This window comes from Lemur catta, chromosome 10 (genome assembly GCF_020740605.2).
Source record: "Lemur catta isolate mLemCat1 chromosome 10, mLemCat1.pri, whole genome shotgun sequence".
Taxonomy (NCBI): domain Eukaryota; kingdom Metazoa; phylum Chordata; class Mammalia; order Primates; family Lemuridae; genus Lemur; species Lemur catta.
This window is the reverse complement of record NC_059137.1, coordinates 80379568-80400961: the sequence shown is the minus strand read 5'-3', so window position 1 is coordinate 80400961 and position 21394 is coordinate 80379568. Positions and strand designations below refer to the sequence as shown.

Genomic DNA, 21394 nt, shown 5'->3' with positions numbered 1-21394 from the left:
GTAAATGTTACCTCATCTGGCAAAAATGAATTCAGGTTGTAGGTGAAATTAAGGTTGAATCAGCTGACCTTGAGATGGGCCAATTGGAATGAACGCAACTAAGGATGCTAATCAGCTGAATAGATCCTTTGATCCTGGATTATCTGAATGGGCCCAGTCTAATCACATTAGTTATTAAAAACAGAGAACCTCTCCTGGCTGTAGTAAGAGGGTGATGTGACTATAAAAGAAGGGTTAGGGAGGAAGGGTTGCTGGCTTTTGAGGGGGACCACAAGACAAGGATTATGGGCAGCCTCTAGGAGGAGCTGGAAAAGCAAGGAAATTGATTTTCCCCCAAAGCCTCCAAAAAGAAAAGCAGCCCTGCCAACACCTTAAGTGAGGCCCATGTCACACTTCTGCAGAAATGTAAGATAACAAATTTATATTGTTTTAAGCCACTAAATTTATGGTAATTTGTCATGGCAGCAGTAGGAAACCAATACAGTACACTGCCCCATAACCTATACAGAGCTTATACGTTTAACCTTCAGGCTTTCATTCAGAATGAGCCTAGGCAGGCACATTGATTCCTAAAATCTTTTACTATAACTAGACTACATACAAAATTTTGTTTCACAGCTTTGTTTTACTAAAGTATTGAAGTCCCCTACTAAAATAGAAATATGAAACTAGGTAGATTTTTTTAAATAAAAGATAAGATATTGAACCCATGTGAGAGAAGAATGATTTTCCTTTTATTATCTAAAAGAATCAGATTTTTAAATGTGGAACATTTAGCAAAAATTAAAGATCCACAAGTCTGATAGCTGTGGTTGCAAAAGCTGAATTTTTCTGAAGAATTTATAAAGCTAATTAAAGAAAACTGTGTACAGAATGTGAGTTTCATAATGCTCACAGGGTCAGAAAGACCTAGAGTAATCATGTTAATAATTGAAAATTGCCTTTGCCTGGCATGATTTCTCCATGGCTTCAGAAATTGCAGTATATGAGGACTGAGTGTTCTTGGTTGATCCAATTCCTGCCTACTCCCTTTACCTTCATGTAAGCATTATCATCTCTCCTTATAATAATGAATAATTATTTCTTGGGGAAATAATTATCTAGGATGATGAACCTTTTTATTAGGAACTTTTAATGTTCATCTTGTTTTATGATAGAAAATAAATGCATCAAATTCCTTTCAAACTTAACTTTAAAGATCAACATTTTCTCTATTTATAAATAATGTCTTAAGATACAATTTTAAAAATTATGTTTTTAAGGAAAGTAGTCTCAATATTACTGATTGATGCAAAGCCCTGGTTTTGTGTTTATCTATCTGAGCCACAGTAGCTTTTGAAGATGTCAATTTATTTCCATTAGAAAGGGTTTGGTACTAAAGAATAAATAGTTGTTTTTGTCACTTTCAATAAAATGAACCCGAATACAAGTTAAGGAAATAAAATGTCTTATAAGAAAAAGAAAAAAACTAAATGTGCCATATTTTTTTTTTAATGGGCTTGTCAGTTTTAAATCCATTATGGACAGGGGCCTCTTTGTATATATAATTATCTTTGTATTTCAAATGCATAGCCTAGTGGCAGAAACATATTAAGTGCTTAGTAAATATTTGTGGAATGAAAAACCATTCCTTGCCCATGTTCATTGAATGTATGCCCTTTAATCTTGTTGAACTTCTATCAAAACATAATTTTATCATCAGCAAGAGTCTATCGCTAATAAACTCTAATAGTCTTTGTATGTCTGAAAATTTCCCATATGATAGTTTAACTGGGTATAGAATTCTGGCTTGACAGATTTTTTTTCTCTCTGAATGTTGAAGGCATTGTCCCATTATCTATTCTGGTGGTGGTGATGTTAATGAGAAGTCTGATGTTAGTTTCTCATTTCTTTGTAGGACATCTTGTCTTTTCTCTCTGGTAGTTTTTAGGGTATATGCATTATCTGCGATGTAACAAAGTACAGGTTTACTATCATTTGTCGCACTGTGTATTCTCTCCTTTTTCAGTTTGGGGATTCCTGCATTCTTCAGTTCCCTGCCATTATTTCCTCCATTTTCTCTTTACTCTCCTTCTAGCATTTTAGAAATTTTGGTTTGTCTTCTGCCATGTCTTCTGTCTCTTAATTTCTCTTTTCTTTTTTTAAAAAAATATCTCTGTACTGCATTTGGAGTAATTTTATTCTTCCAGTTTATCAACTTTCATAGGGCTGTGTAGTCTGCTGCTTACCCCATATTTTGAGTTTATTTCTATCTCTATTTTTTATTTTAAAACTGTATTTCATTTTTAAAGTTTGCCTTTGGTTCTCTCTCAAATCTGCCTATATGATGCCCAATATTTTGCTGGTCAATTCTATTCCTTCCTTTGTATTTCTGGACATGCTACTGATTTGAAGTCTCTTTCAGATTGCTTTATTATCAATAATTTCTCTGATATGAGTTCCAATATTTGTTACATCTGCTCACTTTCATGGTGGTGGTTTTTATATGTTCTTTATAATTTTTGTCTACATTCCTGTTTCCTGCCCCCACTGGAATCACAAACATACTCTGGATTGTGAATGTCTTCCTGTGGTATGTTTTTGCATTCACCCCTCATTGAGATCTATGGTTTTCACTGCTTCTGGGCCAGTTTTTTATGATTTTCAGCTTAGACTTTCCATACCACCAGGTAGTGCAAAATCAGATTGCACAAATGGCACAGGCTGTTTGTTCCATTTTGTCACCAGTGATTCATTCTGTTGCAGTGGTCCCCGACCTTTCTGGCACCAGAGACCAGTTTCATGGAAGACAATTTTCCACAGACTGGGAGGGACGGGGGGATTGTTTTGGGATGTGCATTACATTTATTGTGCAGTCAAACCTCTGCTAATGTTAATCTGTATTTGCAGCCGCTCCCCACCGCTAGCATCACCACCTCAGCTCCACCTCAGATCATCAGGCATCAGATTCTCATAAGGAGAGCACAACCTAGATCCCTCACATGTACAATTTACAGTAGGCTTCGTGCTCCTATGAAAATCTAATGCCACGGCTGATCTGACAGGAGGTGGAGCTCAGGTGGTGATGCAAGCAATGAGGAGCAGCTGTAAATATAGATGAAGCTTTGCTCACTTGCCTGCTGCTCACCTTCTGTTGTGTGGCCCGGTTCCTAACAGGCCTTGGGACCTGGACCGGTCCGTGGCCCAGTGGTTGGGGACCACAGATCTAGAGTCAGAAGAAGGTAGCCTGCTTCTAGCCTGTGTCCCTGGGTTGGGCTTTCCTAGCTTTAATTTGTAAATTGGATATCTTTTTCATTCCTCTTGTGTTTTTTGTTTGTTTCTTTGTTGTTCAATGCAATGAGTTAAATCATTTCCATCTCCCTTCTACATATGGGGTCTCTAACTTCAGACCCTACCCCTAGGGGCTGCTGAGCTTCAGATTCCGCCACCACTGTGTTACTTCTTTGTTTGGGATACCTAGAGATTCTGCTTCCTTACTTTTGAGCTCAAGTGTAATTTTGTTGTTGTTATTGTTAAATTGTATCCAGTATTTCTCTTTTGGGGAGGAGATGGAGACTTTCCACTAATCACACCATACCATCTTGTCAGGAAAACTGGAACAATACAGTTTAAAATTATTTATTTCTTGACCCACTATTGGTAAAAATTTATGTTAAGTAAGCAACCCATACTCTGTAAAGTGAGTATGTTTCTATCTATAATTCAACCAACTGTAGTTAACATGTTAAAATCACTAAATATTCTTGTAACCCAGTGGTAGTTAAAGTGTAAGATTTATGAAAACGGTTTATTTATTTAATTATGACATAAAGATTATTTTTTATATTTGTCTGATTATGTAAAATTAAGTAACTGAGAGACTGCTTAGTAATTTTGAGAGAAATTACTGAATTTAAAAATTTTGGATGTTCTATTTTTATGCCATCATTTGTATAATCATTAATTTTTATCTTCCTTTGGGATAGTAGATATCAGCATCTGTATCGATATGCCCACAGCCTTGAAATAGAAACATCATATTATTTGTATTTCTTTATTATCTTTCTTTAAGATATAAAAATAATTTTTCTCTATATCATCTTTGTAAAGATCTAGGTTTACATCTTCTGACAATGATTTCAGTTGGTCTACTTTATCAAAAAGATTATTGGGCAATAGTAAAACATTCTCCTTATTTGACCGAAAATGACTATTTTTTCAGACATGGTTTTTGTTTCCTTCCCTTTTTTCAGGCACGTAAAGAAAAAGTGAATGCGGATACACTGACACATGCAACGAAAGGCCAGCAACCAAGTGAAGGAAGTGTTTCGTCTCCTCTTTACATCTCATACCCTGTAAGCCAGAAGAAGAAAAACGTCTACCGTACAGACCAGACCACCTTCATAATTGGAGAAACACCAAAAGGAATCCGCAGGTATGTCGTCTGTAAGAACAGTAGACTTTAAGACTAAATCTCAAAAGAAATATAGCTCCTTCATAAAATATACAAATTATTTTAATTATAACCATACTTGACATCTGAATATTTCAGAAAAATCTGAATTTAAAAGATAAATTGCAGATATTTTCAATGTTGTTAAAAGGCTAACCCCTGGACTGATTTTAAAAAAGAAATCATTTTAGATAGCAAAATAAAATATTAAATACTTAGGAGCATTTTATTCATTCAATCATTGAATATCTATTGAGCACCTAATATGCACCCAGGCATTATGTATGTGTTATAAGAAAAAAAGTGGACAGGCTGCCGTGAAAGAGAATAATGGATGGGGAGGAGGTGGAACCGTGGTTCTGTTGGGTCGTCAGGGAAGACCTGTGTACACAGGTGGCATTAAGTTGAGACCTGAAGGATAACCATACAGAGAACCAGAGGGAGAGCATCTCTGAGGAGGGAAGAGGTTTGGTGTGGTCGAGGAACTGAGCAAAACCGGGGGACTCTGCAGTATAAACCAGAGAGTAGCATGAGATGAAGACAGAGACATAGACAGGGCTGGAGCACGTGAAGCCATAGAGACTGTGAAAAGAGCTTGGATTTTGTTCCAAGTGCAGTGGGAAGCTACTGAAGAATGACATGATCTAAGGTATGTTTTTAAAAGATTGTTCCAGCTTCCCTGTGGAAGAGGGCAAAGTGGACAAGGGGAGATGAGAAGGAATTAGGTGGCGATTTGCAGCAGAGTGGTTGCCATGAAGATAGAACCAAATGGATGAGTTCAGTATGGTGATGGACTGGTTTGGAAAATAGATCAGGATTACTTCTAGCTTTCTTCCTTGAGCAATAGAGTAGATTTACTGAATGGGGAAAACTAGGAGGGAAACAAGTTTGGAGTGAGAAAAATCAGGAGTTCTCTTTTGCTCATATTAAATGAGAGATTCTGTGAAAATATCAAATAGGTGATGGATATGCTACTCTGAGATTGAGGATTGGAGATTTAAATTTGGGAGTCATCAGCATAGAATTTATATATGTTTTTTAGAACCATGAGACTGTGTGAGCAGCCTGGGAACAGAGCACAGAAAGGAGGGGAGACACACCAGGACAGAGCCTGGAGGCAGCAGGTGTCAGCAGAGTGGTCTGAGAAATAGGAGGCTCAGTACAGGGTCCTGAAGTCCAGGAGAAGTAAGAGTTTCAAAGGGAGGGAGTACCTAACTTTATCAAATGCTGCGGAGAACCAGACCAGATGGAACGGGAATGTGCCCACTGGAAGTGGCAGCAGAGAGCTCGCCCAGCACCTTGGCACAAGCAGCCTGAGAAGCAGTGGGCAGATGCTGGTGTGCGATGGGCCAGCGGTGGTGGGGGGACTGTGGCAGCTCCTTAAGTTTGGATGTGAGAAGCAGCAGTAGCTAGAGGGCCTTGGAGGGCCAAGGGTAGGTTTTTTTAAAAGTTGGGAAGATAATATAATAGAACCTGTTTGTATGTTGAGGGAAAAGACTAATAGGTAAAAAAAAAAAAAAAAAAAGAGATGCCAGAGAGGTGGTCACGGAAAGAGACAAGTCCTGGAGGCAGGAGAGGGCGGCACCCGGACGATGGCCAATGTCTGGCCTCAGAGGCATTGAAAGAGAAGGGACAAACGTGGGCACAGATACTGGTGACATTTTCTCAATGAATTGAGAACTAAAGCCATCATTTCAAAGGAAGAGAGATTTAGGTAGAGAAACATTATGAAATAAATCATTTCTAAAATAGGAAAGCAAGCTTAGTGGGACCAGAATTCCTGGGTGATGCCAAGTCCCTGTTTGAGAGTAATTTCAAGAAAACCATCTGTCCAGTTGTGCATGTTTTATTCAGAAGCTTCAATTGCTTTGTTGCAGACACAGAATAGGGAGATGGCTGGGTTTTACCAGGGGTTAGAATGGAGGGAGAGTGAAGCAAGGAAGCTAAAGGATGTTTATAAAGGAGCGATTACAAAGTCAAACCTAAGATGGACAAACGCATGGCTGACGGATGGTGAGAAAGCAGAAGAGTCAGTGAATTGGATGACTTGATGAGGTCACAAGCTTTGCTGTCATGGGTGGTAATTGAGCAGTTGAGCTGGAGCATAACTGAATTCAGGGATGTGGAGTTTGTGCAGTTGATGGTAATGGCGATGGCAGTATATAACCTTGGAAGTAGGAGGCTAACAGAGTTGAGATGTGTTTTTGGAGGTGAGGTCAAGAAAGTGGTGGGCCAGGTGTTGGGTGGGACATCCACATGGATATTGATGTTATCGAGGACAATGGCAGGAGATGGGGTTGGGAGCAGGATTAATCCAGGCTCTTGAGGATTTATTCACTAGCAGGAAGCCACTAAGGGGTCAGTTAACAAAATGGGAGAGAGAATGGTTTACCTGGATAGCGTAAACCTTAAAGAGGGCAAGGAGTTTTCTGCAAAAATAATGGTCTGGAAGCAGCAATGTGAAGCACAGACCCTGAGGTGAGAGCTGTGAGATGTAGGGCCTTGCCCTTGGCAGTGTCTTCGGGGCACAGAAGGACCATTCAGCATAGAAAGGGAAGGCACGGGGGAGGTGGTAGATCATAGCCTGGTTCCAGGGGCACCGAGGAATGGTTCAGAAGGTTGGGGGACTGGATTAGACCAGGGATGCTTAGCTGGAGGGGGTGAGAGGCCAGTGGTAATGAGTGGCTGAGGTCAGCAGGGATGGAAGCCTGGTCGGACTGGTCCTGCTGGTCTCTGGGAATGAGAAGAAAATGGTGCTGGCTCTGTGGGCTCAAAATATTTCCCTCAGGGCTTTGGCAACTCCCAGGCAATTCCTCCCACAGCTGCCCAGGGAAGGGCTAATCCCTCAGCTCCTCCGGTGCTAGTGTGGCAGGTTGGAGTGTGGCTCTCAGCTGCCCGTGGTTGCACAGAAGGGTGAACACCTCCCACGCTGCCACACAGAGCATCTCCCCACAAACAGAGCTACAGCAATGGTTCTTGCAGAGTGCCTTTCCACCTTAGGCAGTTACTTTGCTGGGAGGCCAACCATATATGTTTTAACAGTCTTCAGGAGCATGTGTATCTTCATCCTCTTTAGCACCATATATTAAAAAAAGTATTAACAACTGTTAGTTTTTGCCTTCCTTCCTTTTTCTCTCTACCTGCCTAGGGAATAAGTGACTCATGTTAAGTAAAAAGTTGAAGGATGTCTAATGTTAGAATGCCAGAACCTGAACTCTGCACAATGTCCAGACTACTAACACCCGCTCTGTCCTGCTAACCATCCTAGTCCATCAGAATCACGACGGCTCCACACTGCAGCCACCTGATTATCTGAATACGTGCCCAGACCTACCTTTCCTTCAGGAAGCTCAGGCAGAGAAAAGGTGATTTTAGCAGTGTTCCACCCCAGTTCCTCCAGATAAAGGGAGAGGATTTTAAATTTTATCCATGATACACAACTACTCTTTTTTTTTTTTTCTTTGAGACAGAGTCTTGCTCTGTCACCCTGGGTAGAGTGCGTGGCATCATCATAGCTCACTGCAGCCTCAAACTCCTGGGCTCAAGTGATCCTCCTGCCTCAGCCTCCCAAGTAGCTGGGACTACAGGCACACACCACAACGCCTAGCTAATTTTTCCAGTTTTAGTAGAGACGCTCTTGCTCAAGCTGGTCTCAAACTCTTGACCTCAAGCGATCCTCCTGCCTTGGCCTCCCAAAGTGCTAGGATTACAGGTGTGAGCCACCATAACTACTTCTGATATACCATAACTACTTCTGAAAGATACCTGTCTTCAGGGTCCCTTTTTTCTCCCTTTCCCTAAGTGGCTTATAGGTGTCTGCTCTAGTTTATAAATTTTTCCTTACAAAGTGCCCCCTGGTTGTGCCTTGCATTTCCTTAAATTCTTAGAGAAAGTTCTTTTGAAAGCCCAGAATTAGGAAAGTGAGTTAGAAGGTAAAAATAAAATGAATGATAATCATAACTTATCCTGTAAGGGGCAACCATATGGCATGACTTAATTGCAGACTACTCAGATAAAATGAGGTTATAAGCAGCTCTCTTCCCAGAGGTAACAGGCCACAGGGTCACAGGTGAGATCATGGTTTCAGCACAGCAGAGGTGAAGTTACTTTGGCAGCTGCTGAGACATCACCAGGTCTTGGATAAATAGAAGTCATCAGCTTGTAACTTTGCCAATCACTTCATCTTTACAAGCACAAATAGTTATTAGAAAGGCCATGAAAATGTATTTGGAGATGATTAATAAACAAAATAATATCCCATTACTTCATGTGAAGTGAAAATGGAACCTTCTAGGAACATGCTTGTTGTTTTCCAACAAGAACATTGGCAATTTCCAGGAAAGAAATTTGGAAGCTGTATTTGTGTTATTAAATGTGCTGTTGGAGATGAGAGTGGCTGTTAATCAAGCATGTATAGTATCTGGATTTGGAACAGTTAACAAGACAATGTGTTGAGTTCTAGAAGTCATGCTGTTCATCTGAAGCCACAAAAGAAAGTCATGAGTACACATTATGGACTGCCACTAACACCAAAGGAAACACAAACTGTATATAACCTGGTCTGAGTGGCAAAAATAAAGGTGGCATTAAAGTTCCTATTTACATACATTAAAAATAAATCATTATTTTATCCTAAGGATTCTGTTGTGCATAGGATAAAATTCAAACTTCGGAACTTGTTATACAGACCCCTTCTGATTTTCAGCCTCTTCCTTAGCAGTTTCTCCTGCCCCCTGTGCACCAGGTCCTCTTGGAACTGGGCCTATGCACATGCCCTCTCCCTGGAAGGCTTCCTCGCTCATCGTTACCTGACTGACTTGAGGTAACCTCAGAGAAGCCTTCCCTACCCACCTTGCCCAGGTGGGTGTAGGTATCCCTTCTGTGAGCGCCAGAGGGCCCTGCATTTACCTCATGGTAAATTTACATCTTGGGATTTATAACTCTATTCTAGTTTGATTTTCACACGTTTTCTCCCCCGACTAGACTATAAACTCCTGGAAGATAAGCAACGGGGTCTTGTTCACTGTTGGAGAATTCCTACCTAGCATATAATAGGGCTCTACAAATATTTGTTGAATGAATAAATTAGTGTTTTAAGGAACTATTGTGTAAAATATAAATATAATTCTAAAACTTTATGGCTTTTAATCATGTACTACAATACCATCTATGGCTTTTATTTAAAGGAGTGCTTACAAACACTTGGGTTCTCCTGACTCATGGCCCAAACTCAACATCAGCAAAGCAATACCCTCTCTCTTAGTCTGCTTGGGCTGCCATAACAAAATACTATAGACTGTGTGGCTTAAACAACAGAAACGTATTTCTCACAGTTCTGGAGGCAGGGAAGTCCAAGAACAAAGTGTTAGCTGACTTGGTTTTTGGGGAGGGCCCTTCTCCTGGCTTGCATATGGCTGCCTTCTCCTTGTGTCCTCACAGGGCAGAGAGAAAGAGGGAGTGAGAGGGAGGGAAAGAGACTGTGCTAGCTCTCTGGCATCTCTTCTTATAGGAATGCTAATCCTATTGGATTAGGGCCCATCCTTATGACCTCCTTTAACCTTAGTTACTTCCTAAAGGCCCTGTCTTGAGATACTGTCACATTGTGGGTTAGTTCTTCAACGTAATTTTTGGGAGGACACAGTTCAGTCCATAGCACCCTACGTGGGGAAAGGAGCAGAGTTTCTTGCCCAGGGTCTCTAAACAATCCTTCTACCTGTGTCTTACCAAAGTTCCAGAAGGCCCATATATGCATATGTGCATATAATAGCTTTTAATAATATCATATAGTAAGGATGCAACTCACTTCTTCAAATAGTATCTCACTTCTTAGTTTAGCTGTCTATACTGAAGTTAGACCAACTGTGGTGATAAAAGAATCTAGGTTTATCAGTTTAGAACTTTCCTTCAGGCTCATCAAAAAGTCTTATGAAATTTCTATGTTATATTTGTGAAAGAAGGGAAAAAGGAAAAGGAAGGAAAAAATTTTTAATTTTTCAGAATTTTTTCTATTTATTAAGACCCTTGACAATTTTATTTCTTGGGACTTGAATACAATATAGATTTTCAAGTACAGATCATATAAATTATGATTCTCCTGTCAGTCATAAATTGGCTCACTGGAGGAGTAGCATGCTGGGCTCCCATAATTCCCAGGAAATACCTAATAGTATAAATGAGAATAACATAAAAAGCTGGTGATTTCATGAGCTAAAATATTTTTTTTCAGTAGCATAAGGAAAGAGGCCACATTCTACTAGGATAAAATGCATTTTCATTATGGAATTAAACAGACATGTATTCAAGGAACAAGATTATATTGCTTTGCCTCTACATTTCCTGTCACTGATGATTAGTTCTTTAAAAATAAAATGTAATAAAAATAACCATTGGTTTTATTCATTAAATCTTTAGAAAACAATTTGAAGAAATGGCGTCTTACTTTAACTCGTCTTCTGTAAAAGAATTTGCTAAACATATAACTAATGCCACAGCTGAAGAACGACAGAAAATGCTAAGAGACTTTTATGCTTCTCGACATCCAGAGATAAAAGAATTTTGGGGGGATTCAGCTTCAGAATTCATCAATTCTGCCTATGAGGAAGGAAAGCGAGTCAGGAAGAAATCTGAGAAAAGAGAATCTCTTCTAAAAGAAAAGCTGTCAGATCCTGAAACGTTGTCATTTAAGGATTCTACCAACAAAATATCTCAAATTTGTAGCCCAAAAATATATAAAGGAAAAGCAATTAAGTTTCAAAATCATGCTTCCTGTAGAGAAGAGTTGTGCTCCAATGACGGAGAAACTAAGATATCACCTATTAGCTCTACCCAAGAGATTGACAACGGGAAAAACAGCCAAGCATCCAAAGATAGTGTAGTGTCCCATTGTCCAAACAGTAAGTCTGCTGCATGTGAGAGCGAGTTAGAAAACACCATGAGAGACCAACAGGACCTCACAAGAATGGGCATTTCAAGAAATGGACCCCTTTTCAAATTGGAAAACAGAAAGATAGAAAATCCAGTGTTAGAAAACACTTCTGTGGTAGGCTTACTCAGTGATACTTCTATTCTTGACGACCTCTTTAAAAGTCAGGGGAGCAGTCCCACACAACTGCCAAAGAAAGTTCTTTCAGGGCCCATGGAAAAAACAAAACGGAGACCAAAAGATTTCTGGGACCTTTTGAATGAGCAGAATGATGACAGTCTCAGCAAACTCACCGACTTGACAGTCATACAGACTCTGTGTGAAAAAGCACCCCTCACCTCGTCCTCCAAAAGGAAAGGTGAGCTAGAACCTTCTCTTTGGAAATCAAATAAGAAATTTTTGTGGAAGCAATTTAACTCAAGCGATTCAGATGAAAACACAACCAATACACAGAGTGATACATAGCATATAAATGAATTGCTACACCGATGAGCGATCACTGTTTACAGCACTCTGTTCTGTACTAATTGTGTTATCTTGAACACAGTTGTCAACGTATATGTTTATTAAAGTCTTGCTTTAGAGTTTTTTAAAGTCTAAGATATCATGGATTCGGGAGCTTTTTGATAGCTAATTTGATCTTTTAAAAATATGATTGTATTATAGTATAAACCTCTGTTATGAAATGGAAAAGTTTCTAGATTTGTTATTAGGAGACCTGGGGCATCTCTTATTGTATAATCATGTGACCTTAGATAAGTCACTTGTCCTGGTGTGGATTTGTTTCCTAATACAAGAGATGGTTTCAACTAGATCAACGTTGAGTGTCCTTCCAGTTCAAAACAGCTTTGGTTCACTCTCCCAAGTTCCCTTAGGTCATGGGCCAAATCATGCCCACCCCCACCCAAATCAGATGCACACAGGTGTGTTTCTTTCTTACTAGCATTTGGAAAATTATTAAGTATTTTCCTTTTGCCTTGGTATCATGTTCTATTATTATTAAATTATTTTAGAAAGAAGTCATAAGTTGTACTGAATATATGGTATTGCATTGAAATGGTCATTTTCTAACAGCTCAAAATAAAACTATTATGATTTAATGAATATAAATAAAGGTTTGTATAGTACTTTTGTATTTAAGTATGGATGAGTGAATATTTGATTTTATTTGAACCTCTTATATTTTGTTGAATTTAATGTATATGATTTAAACTAGAATGTGCTCATTGTTGAATTCATTTATTTAGAAGCGTTCATTCAGCCCCTATGTTCTGTGCTAGGAGCTTGAAGTTTACAGGTGAGGTACAGCTACAGGTAAAAGAAAGGAAATAGTATCTGTCAAGAATCCTGTCTGTGAAGCCCCTGGCATCATGCCTGCACATTGTAGGCAGGGACCTGAGGCTTCTGCTGACCCGAGTTCGGATGAGCTGTTGCAGCTTTCCCTCGGTTAAGCTTGCAGGGCTGTGATAGCAGGAGGTGTCCATCCAGAAAACAGCAATAAACCAGGAAATGGTTGTGCTTAGAGATCATTGTTACCCTGTTGAGAGAGGGCTTCGGAGTACCCAGGATGTGGAGCCGTTGCTCAGAAGTGAAAAAAACAAGAATCTTTTCTCAAGGGACTGAATGGCCAAGTATGTTTTTTCTTTAGAACAATGTCTTGCCCTGGAAAACTGTGAAATATATTTTATATCATGACCCAGTACATATGTGTTCAGACATATATATGATTGAAATAAAATGTTGATGAAGTAATATTTACACTTAAGGCATGTAACATACTTTGACAGTTTGCTCTTCTAGGATCGTGTGTGTGTGTTTTAATGCTCTCATAACCCACTAAATTGATTTCATGGCCCACTGAAGATTGCAAACCATAGTGTGAAAAACACTGCTTTAGGCTATGTAGAATTTGTGCTACTTGCATCTGATTTGTGTCCAATAACAAAATGGACTTATGAGATGCTACACGTCACCATTTAGGGGCTTTCTATACAATGAATGCATGATGTAGTCTGTGGCAGACTTGACTTACAGATGTTTTTAGCCTGCTGTGTGATCAGCTATAGGAAGAGCTCTGTTCAGTAAATGGATTCATTTCAGTTTATATACTAGACAATATAGTTCAGACATTTTAATAAAAGTACATCTTTCATGATATAAAATATCTTTTTAAATTTTTTATATAGACATGACCTTAGAATCATAAAATGATATGCATACAAATATTAGCTCTATATTCTTCAAGTATAAATCAATACTATTAAAAAGACTTTTATCAGTGATAGTCAAGATGGGAGCAAAAACGCAGACCTAGAGTTTAAAAATGAGTTTCCAACAGTTGTCTGTGAAACCTTTATTCCTATCATGTAGGAACAGTGTGCAAGGAAGAATGCAGAGTTGGGTAGGAAAAGGAGCCAGTCCGTGTTTCAGAAGGGAAACTGTCAGGATTGACTCCTTACAGTGGAGTGGTGCAAAGATTTGGGTCAACCATTGATGAATCTGAGGACACTACGAAAGTTTGACAGTAAGAATCCTTCCTACTCCCACCCTACTGGTGGTGGGTCACCAAGTCCTGCCAACTAAATGGGTGGCCTTAGGAAAATCCCAGACCTTCTTTCAGCCTCGGTTTTCCCTGTAAATTAGAGATGGACTGGATTGGTGGTGTTCAAACATTTTTTTAAGCAACTGAACTGTATCTTAATCAGAAACTCAATTATTAAAGCAATTAAAATGAAGTTTGTTGGTTCAAGCAGCACCTCTGGGGCTCCATGGAGCACTAGTTTGAAACCACAGGGATGAGATCATTGCTAAGAAACCTTCCAACTTCAAGTTTCCATGATTCTACTTGCCACAATCTGTCCTTTTTACTTCTTTTTAAAGCAATGATACAGTTTCTGGCTGCTAGCACTCACCACACAGCTATTAATATTGGAAACTGAGGCAAGATACCTAGTGACTTTTGCATTTCACTTCCTCAAGATTTAAAGTCCTGAAACCACCTCTTCAAGGAAATCGACAACATCTGCAAGTGGTGCAGCTGCTCCTAAGTATTCAAGGGAAAGGAGTTTAGTTTGCAGAGATGAGTTGGTGATAAGCTTTTCATCAGTCCACAGAAAATGAGAAATCCACTGGAAACATAAGGTTGTTTTCTTTGATTTTGAGACAAGGTCTCACTGCATTGTCCAGGCTGGTCTTGAACTCCTGGCCTCAAGCAATCCTCCCACCTCACCTTACTGAGTAGTTGGGATTACAGGTGTGAGCCACCATGCCCAGCTCTTGTTTTTTAATTAAAGTTCAATGTGTGCAGTTTTTAAATTCTGAAGTTATCCTTCCTTTATGATGTCAGAATAGCCCTCTTTTATGACATGATGGTAGATCATAGCTTTTAGTTTTTTTCATTGTCCTTACTTGATATAAAACTTGGTAACCATATGTTAGTCCCCAAAATTTTATTAGACATTTACCGGTCTATCAAATCCAAAAGATGGGAATCACTGCCAGCCTTAAAGGTCATTTTTTACATGTGAGAAAATGGAGGTCACTATGTCACAAATCCAGTTAACAGTGGATCTAGGACTCACCAAGGATGTCATTGAACATGTAAGATCAGATGAGAAGCATACACTTTCAAAGAACCAAGAGTGCAGGTCACCTACTTCTCATGTAATCATTACTGATGTGACCTTGTTCCTGATTCCATCTTCCACCTGCATTTACAAAGCATCCTCCACCCGATGCTTCTCAGAAGCCTTACAGGGATGGTTCATAAGCCACTTTCCCCAGGGTGACAGCCCCTGTGCTCTGCAGGATATGGGGCTGGCCCACATGATGCTTATGGCAAGCAGGAAGAACATCTCACTTCTTTGCTAAAGGGCAACCCCAGGAGAGCTGTCTTGCCTCATGGGGTCTTGCAGGGTTTTACCTATGAAAACAGGGCTTACGGTGTTTACTCTCTGCCCGTGAGAGGAAAGACAACAGATTCACCCTTCCTTCCAGAGTCCAAGGCTGTGTGCTTCGCAGCCCCGAGGCTGGCAGGTCAGAACCACCTGCAGAGGCTTTTAAACACACAGATGCCCAGGTTCCTCCCCAGGAGAGTCTGGTTCAAGGGGTCTAAGGTTCAGCACAGGCACCCTTTTTATTTTTAAAGTTTCATAACAATTCTGATGTGCCAATGCTTTGAGCTTTGTCACCAGGCAGGACTCACCTGCCTGACCTTCCTTCCCCCCGGGACACACACCGTTTCAAGAGAGGTGCTTCAGTTGCCCCACCACAACCCCACCCCCAACCCCTGTGTGAAACCGGGGGACATGCAGCTGAGCTCATGAGGGAGCCCACTCTGCTTTTTTTTTTCCTTAGGCCCTAAAGTTGTTTTTATGTTCCTATAAAAACTCCACACATATTTGTACACCATGTTCATAACAGCATTATTCACAATAGCTAAAACATGAAAGCAACCCCAGTGTCCAGCGATGGATGAACAGATAAGCAAAGTATCTTATCTTGGAAGATAAGGAAGGAAATTCTGACACATGCTACAACATGGATGAAACTTGAGGACAGTAGGCAAAGTGAAATAAGCGGACACAGAGGGGCAAATGTAGGATTCTACTTACATGAGGTATGTAGATTAGTCAAATTCATAGATACAAAGTATTTAATGGAATGGTGGTTGCCAGAAGGTAGAAGGAGGGGGAAGTGGGGAGTTATTGTTTAATGAGTATGGAGTTTCAGTTTTACAAGATTTAAAAGAGTTCTGAAAATGGATGGTGATGATGGTTGCACAACAATACGAACTTAATAGCACTGAACTGTACACTTAAAAATGGTTAAGATGATAAATTTTATGTTTTATGTTATATTTTACCACAATAAAAAAATGAAAAAAGCATGACCAAAAGAAACTCCTCACCAAATGTGCTATATGCCAAATTTTGACATATTGATTGACTTTATATTAATTTCACTTATAAATTTGAAATTATAAGTCTCAATTTTATTTGGTTTTTACATTGTTGTTCCATATAAGACCTTATCTTGAAAAAAGGTTCTGCTAATTTAAAAAAGATGAGTAAAAAGAAAATCCCCACAGGATGGTTTTTCTGATTATACTTTGTCAATATGCTTTTTATTTGCTTTGCTGCAGGTTAACAAATTATGGTGGTTATATTCATTCCCAAAATTTCCAAATTTAAGACCAGTCTTAATTATATCAATATGCTGCCTTTCTGTCAGTGGACGCAGATAATACCTAATCATCATTCTTGTTTTTTTACTGCTCTCTTGTAGATAAAAATCAAGAATGCCTCTTTCTACAGATATCTTTTTGGTTAGCTAAATGGGCCCCCTCAGTCTCATTGAAAGAAATAACTAAAACTCACTTTATTTTGTTTCAGTTTATCTGATGGGGGGAAAAGTGTGCATCATTTATGTGTCACTGAAGAAACTCTCTTGAGTTGTCAAACTAAAATACAAATTATTGCCCCACCATACATCTTTTAACTTTGGATTTTCTTTTTTTATAAAGTGAGGCATGCTTCTGGACTGAAAGATAAAAACTTCAAGATAAGTCTCATAATAATTAATTCATATATTTTTCTTCTTTTCTATAACGGTATTAGTAGGGGAAAAAAAGATTAATTTTTGAAAACGTAAGTGCCAATATGCAGTACAGGAGAACCTCTGATCTCACCAGGTAAGAGCCAGCCACTCTGACCCACCTGCCCACCTGCCAGCACCCGCACTGTGCTGCCAGTATTCAATCTTGTCTTCCTCCCCGCCAAGACTCACTGCCCTCTCTTCCCTTTGCCAATACCTACGTGGCCTTCCTTCACTGCGGCCTGACAAAGCTCCATGTGTCTTCCATGCCAGCCCTGACCCCCGAGTCATGCTTACCAAGCTCAGTGGAGCCTCAGTGCCCTGCCCAGCAACCTAATAGGTTTCCCTCCTCAGTCAGCTCTCTCCCCCTCTCCCCAACACTGCACCAAACACCTTCATCCTATTCCCCTATTTTAGTAGATACCTCATCCTCCTACTTCACATGGGGGAATTTTCAGCAGAGTGAAGCAGGCAGAACGAGGTGAGAGCAGCACTGGAAGACATCTGGGACACTCTGGAGGCCAGGTCACTAGGCACATCATCCCCAAGGACTGCAATTAATTCACTGACATGCCAGGAAAAAGCAAACCTGGTCAGTCCCTTGGAGCCCTGGCATAGGTGCCATTCACCTGCTAAAATGGCCCAGAGCCTGCCACAATGCCCTGAAAGACACCTTAGGGAAAGGCAATATGCTGGGGAATGTTGGGGTGGACAGCAGGCCTCAGGAACCTTAGAGTGACCCTTAGCGGGGCAGGTAAAGACGGGGACAGGGCCCACCAAGGAACTCAGCTACAAATGATGAGTGCTCCCCAATGGCGGAAACAAGGAAGGCCTCCAGAGTTCAAAAGGAGGAGAAACATGCTTTGGGCCGGAGTGATCAGAAAAGGTCATCCCCAAATTGTGGGGTGGGGAGGTTGCTAGGCCCAAAAGAATGGGAAGCCCAGGACACCCCTTCGCCTTTAAAACCCCAAATGAGCAGGGTCATGGGCCTTTTTAGTACAGAAGTTCATGTTTTGGATTGGCCAAACACACAAGAGCTTCTGACAATTAACCCAACCTCCAAGATACGCGCGAGTCCCGCGGGTCGGGGGGTTGGGGTGGAGTTGGGGGACAAAAGGGCGCAGGGGGCGCCACACCAAGAGGCCCCGTGGGGTCATTTGGCCCGAAGTACGAAATGGAGCAGGGGCGGGGGCGGCAGCGCCGCGCGGTCATTTCCCGCGGCGAGCGCAGACTCCGAGTCCGGGCGGGCGAGGGAAGGCTGTTTGCGTTTCCTCCCGGCCTGTTGCTCTTCGGGCGGGTGTCCGCCACCCTGGAGCCCGCGGGGCCGCCGGCCCAGCTTAGCAGCTCGGCCCCCCACGCCCTTCCGGGAGAAGCGCCGCCGCGGGGGAAGCCGCCTGGCTCGCAGCCCCACCCTGCAGGCAGATGCCAGGGCTTGTATATTGTGGAAATTGTTTCAAATAGTATGGAGCTCGTTTCAACTTTCTCTGTCAGTTTCCAAAGGGCCACCGCGGCCGCCGCTGGGGACCGTCGCTGGAAACCCCCGCTGCCGGGCCACAAAACCCAAGCTGGAGAGCCACCGCCCCCAAGCAGGGGGACAGTCTGTTCCTCCGAATCAGGTTTATCTTCTGGTTGAGGAAAAGAGAACGAACAAAAGCTAATTAAGTTACGCTCTGGCTGTACTGATGGAAAGCATGAACGCTAACTCCGGGGGCTTGTGCCTCGAGGGCGTGTCATCTGCCATTAGCCGCAAACCTGGACAGTCCCCCTGTCCCTCTGCGCGCGGGAAGCGACGGGTGGCGGCCTGCAGCTCTCCGCCAGGGCTTATCCACCGCGAAGGGTGGGGCAGCCCTTTGTGGGGTCCTCTCCTGGATGGTTAAGAACCCCACGGCCCGGGGAACGAGGCAGGGCAGCGCGGGGCGGGGAGGGGCACAGGGAATCCCTGGATAGCGAGGGGCCGGTCGGGGATCCTGGGCTTGCGGTTGGAGGGGGTGTGGGGGGGGATTCCGGCTGGCAGTGGGCGAGAGAGGGTGGGGACCCCGGGCTTGCGGCGGGAGCGAATTCCTCCCGCACCCCCGTCTCCCGAGTTGGTGGCGCACCTACGGCCGTCCCCCCCACCCCGCGCCAAGACACCACTCGGGCCCCGCGGGGGCAGAAGTCGGCGGGCTGTGCGCGGCGGGGCCCTCCGCCGGCGGCCGCCGGGCTGGGGGAGCCGGAGCCGAGGGGGCCTCCCCGGCCGCCCGCGCCCTTCTCCGCCCTGGACGCGGACGGCGCGCGGCCGCCGGGTGTGAACGGCGGCGGTTTCTGCGGTCTGGACGGCGGCCCGCTGGAAAACCAGCCTCAACTTGATCCCGAGCGCGTCTAACTGAGGTCATGGGAAGCCGGAGGGCGGAGGCGCCGGCAAGGTCGGCGGGACGGGAGCCCGGACTGAGCACTGAGGTGCGGAGGGAGGAAGGAAGGAAGGAAGCCTGGCACGGTGGAACTCCGGGCGGCTTCCAAGCCGAGTGTCAGCGAGGGCCCCCGGGGCTCCGCCAGTCACGCCTGGCAACCGCGAAGCTGACCTGCCAAGGAGGAAATCGGGCTTAGCACCTCCGCAGACTCCACCTAGACAAGGGCCAGCTGCGCCGGGAGACGGGCCCCCCACGCACCGAAACACTCCTGCTCCGGGCGAACCCCACCCCTGCGCTCGCAGCGCCTTCGGGGCCTGCTCGCTCGGCGAGTCCCAGGCCACACGTCTTACGCCCACGCCCGCCAAGACCGGCCCTTCAGCTGCCTTCCCTTCCTTCCACCTTCCTCCCGCCGGCGCCCCGGGCCAAGCGTCCGTCTCCAACCTGTTATCAAGTCCTAGAGAGGATTTCTCCAAAATATTTCCTGAATCCCACTGCCAAGGGCCCTAGTTCCGCCCCTCCACCTCCCATCTGGATGTCTGCAGACTTCTCCTTGGGTTCCTAGTCTTTGGCCTCCTCCCTCCCTAATTCATTTTCCACACTGCTTCCCCAAGAGCTTGTTAAAACACACAGGGACCTCGCCTGTTGTAAACCTCGTGTTTCCTCTCTTAAGCAGGCTAAGGGCGATTGGGCTGGGGAATAACGGCTTTAGGGACGCTGGCTCACATTTATTAAGCACTCACTATGTGTCATTTGTTAAACACTTCAAGTGGATTTTCTCATTTAATCTGCCCAACAATCCTTCCGGGCAGGCATTATTTTTACTTGTTTTACAGAGGAAGAAACTGAGGCACGGAGGGTCACATAGCTTGTGAGCAACAGAGGGGACCCAGAGCCAGTCAGCCCCACTCCAAGTCTGTTTCTCCACCCCTGCAGTGCGCCTTTGCAGGAAGCCATGACCTTCCTCACAGGGATGGAATGACGCACAGCACCAGCGATGGCCTGGAGGCCACATGGCAGCCAGTGTCCGTTAACAGCATTTCTAAATGGATCAGGCAGGTGGATGTCAGGTTCAGTTTGATCTGGAGTGCCACGGAGGCCCCCTTGCCCACCCACCAGCCTTTAGAGTATAAGTGTTTTCTGCCTTTAGAGGACAAGCTGGAACTGTCTCCACATTGGGCTTTCAAACCTGGCTGTAAACAGCCCCTGGATGTGGATCAGGTGAAAGAGTAACTGCAGAACATAACTAAGAGTCACTTTCTCTTTCTCAAGATGGATTTTTCTCTTTTCCTGGAGAAGAGTGTCTTAGTATCAGCATCTATCTGCTAGAGACTGTCTAAATCTCAGGTGTACTTAGTAACTTTATTATCTATTTTCTTAAACACTAATTGCTTCCCAAAAGTGAACTGAAACAACCACAAATAAAGTTGCTACTAACCATTGCTCCACAAACCAAAGTGATTCCATTCTTATGTCTGGCCATAGTCTAGTTACTTCACAAAGGCAGAGCAGCTTGCACCATGTAACTGCAAAGCTTTCCTTGAACTACTCAGAATCCCTTTCTCTAGCCTTTGGCAGAGGTGCTGTTGGCCAGGAAAGAGCTAAAGGTATAGAGCAGAGTGGATGAAGGGAAGTCAGTGACATAGACTCTTTAAAATCTGGCTAATCAGTCCCAGTGTATTCAGGAAAGAATTCATTTTGCTTTCCTATACATGGGGTGAGGTGGCCCATGACATCACACAGGAAATCGCTACCTCCTCCTCGAATGGTCAACTCCTTACTTTGAAGCCTGTGCTCCTGGCTGTCCTTGTACCTCTCTGCCAGGGTCTTCTCAGTCTCCTTGTGGGTTTCTACTTCTTAGCTTGTCCCTTGGATTTCCTAGGTTGTTACCCACAATCCAGGGTTAGTCTCACACAACACAATTTTCTAGTGTCCCCTCCATTCACTCTCATGCTTCTAACAAATCTGTTTGTAGGTGGTCACAAATTTTCATCAGCACCCAACCTCTCTCTCCTGAGTTTCAGATTCACACCTTGTTGCTTTGGTGTGACTGTATGCCCT

At 43.0% G+C, this 21394-nt stretch overlaps 1 protein-coding gene across 1 annotated transcript in view; it reads left to right on the top strand.

The window, feature by feature from the left end:
- Window positions 1–11943, top strand: part of ERCC6L2 (ERCC excision repair 6 like 2) — a 117767-nt gene extending 105824 nt beyond the window's left edge. The window contains exons 18-19 of the mRNA XM_045562732.1: window positions 4233–4414; window positions 10844–11943. Of these exons, the coding sequence (XP_045418688.1) occupies window positions 4233–4414; window positions 10844–11819 (1158 nt within the window). The 3' untranslated portion in view covers window positions 11820–11943. The remainder of the gene's footprint in view (window positions 1–4232; window positions 4415–10843) is intronic.
- Window positions 11944–21394: the final 9451 nt, after the last annotated feature.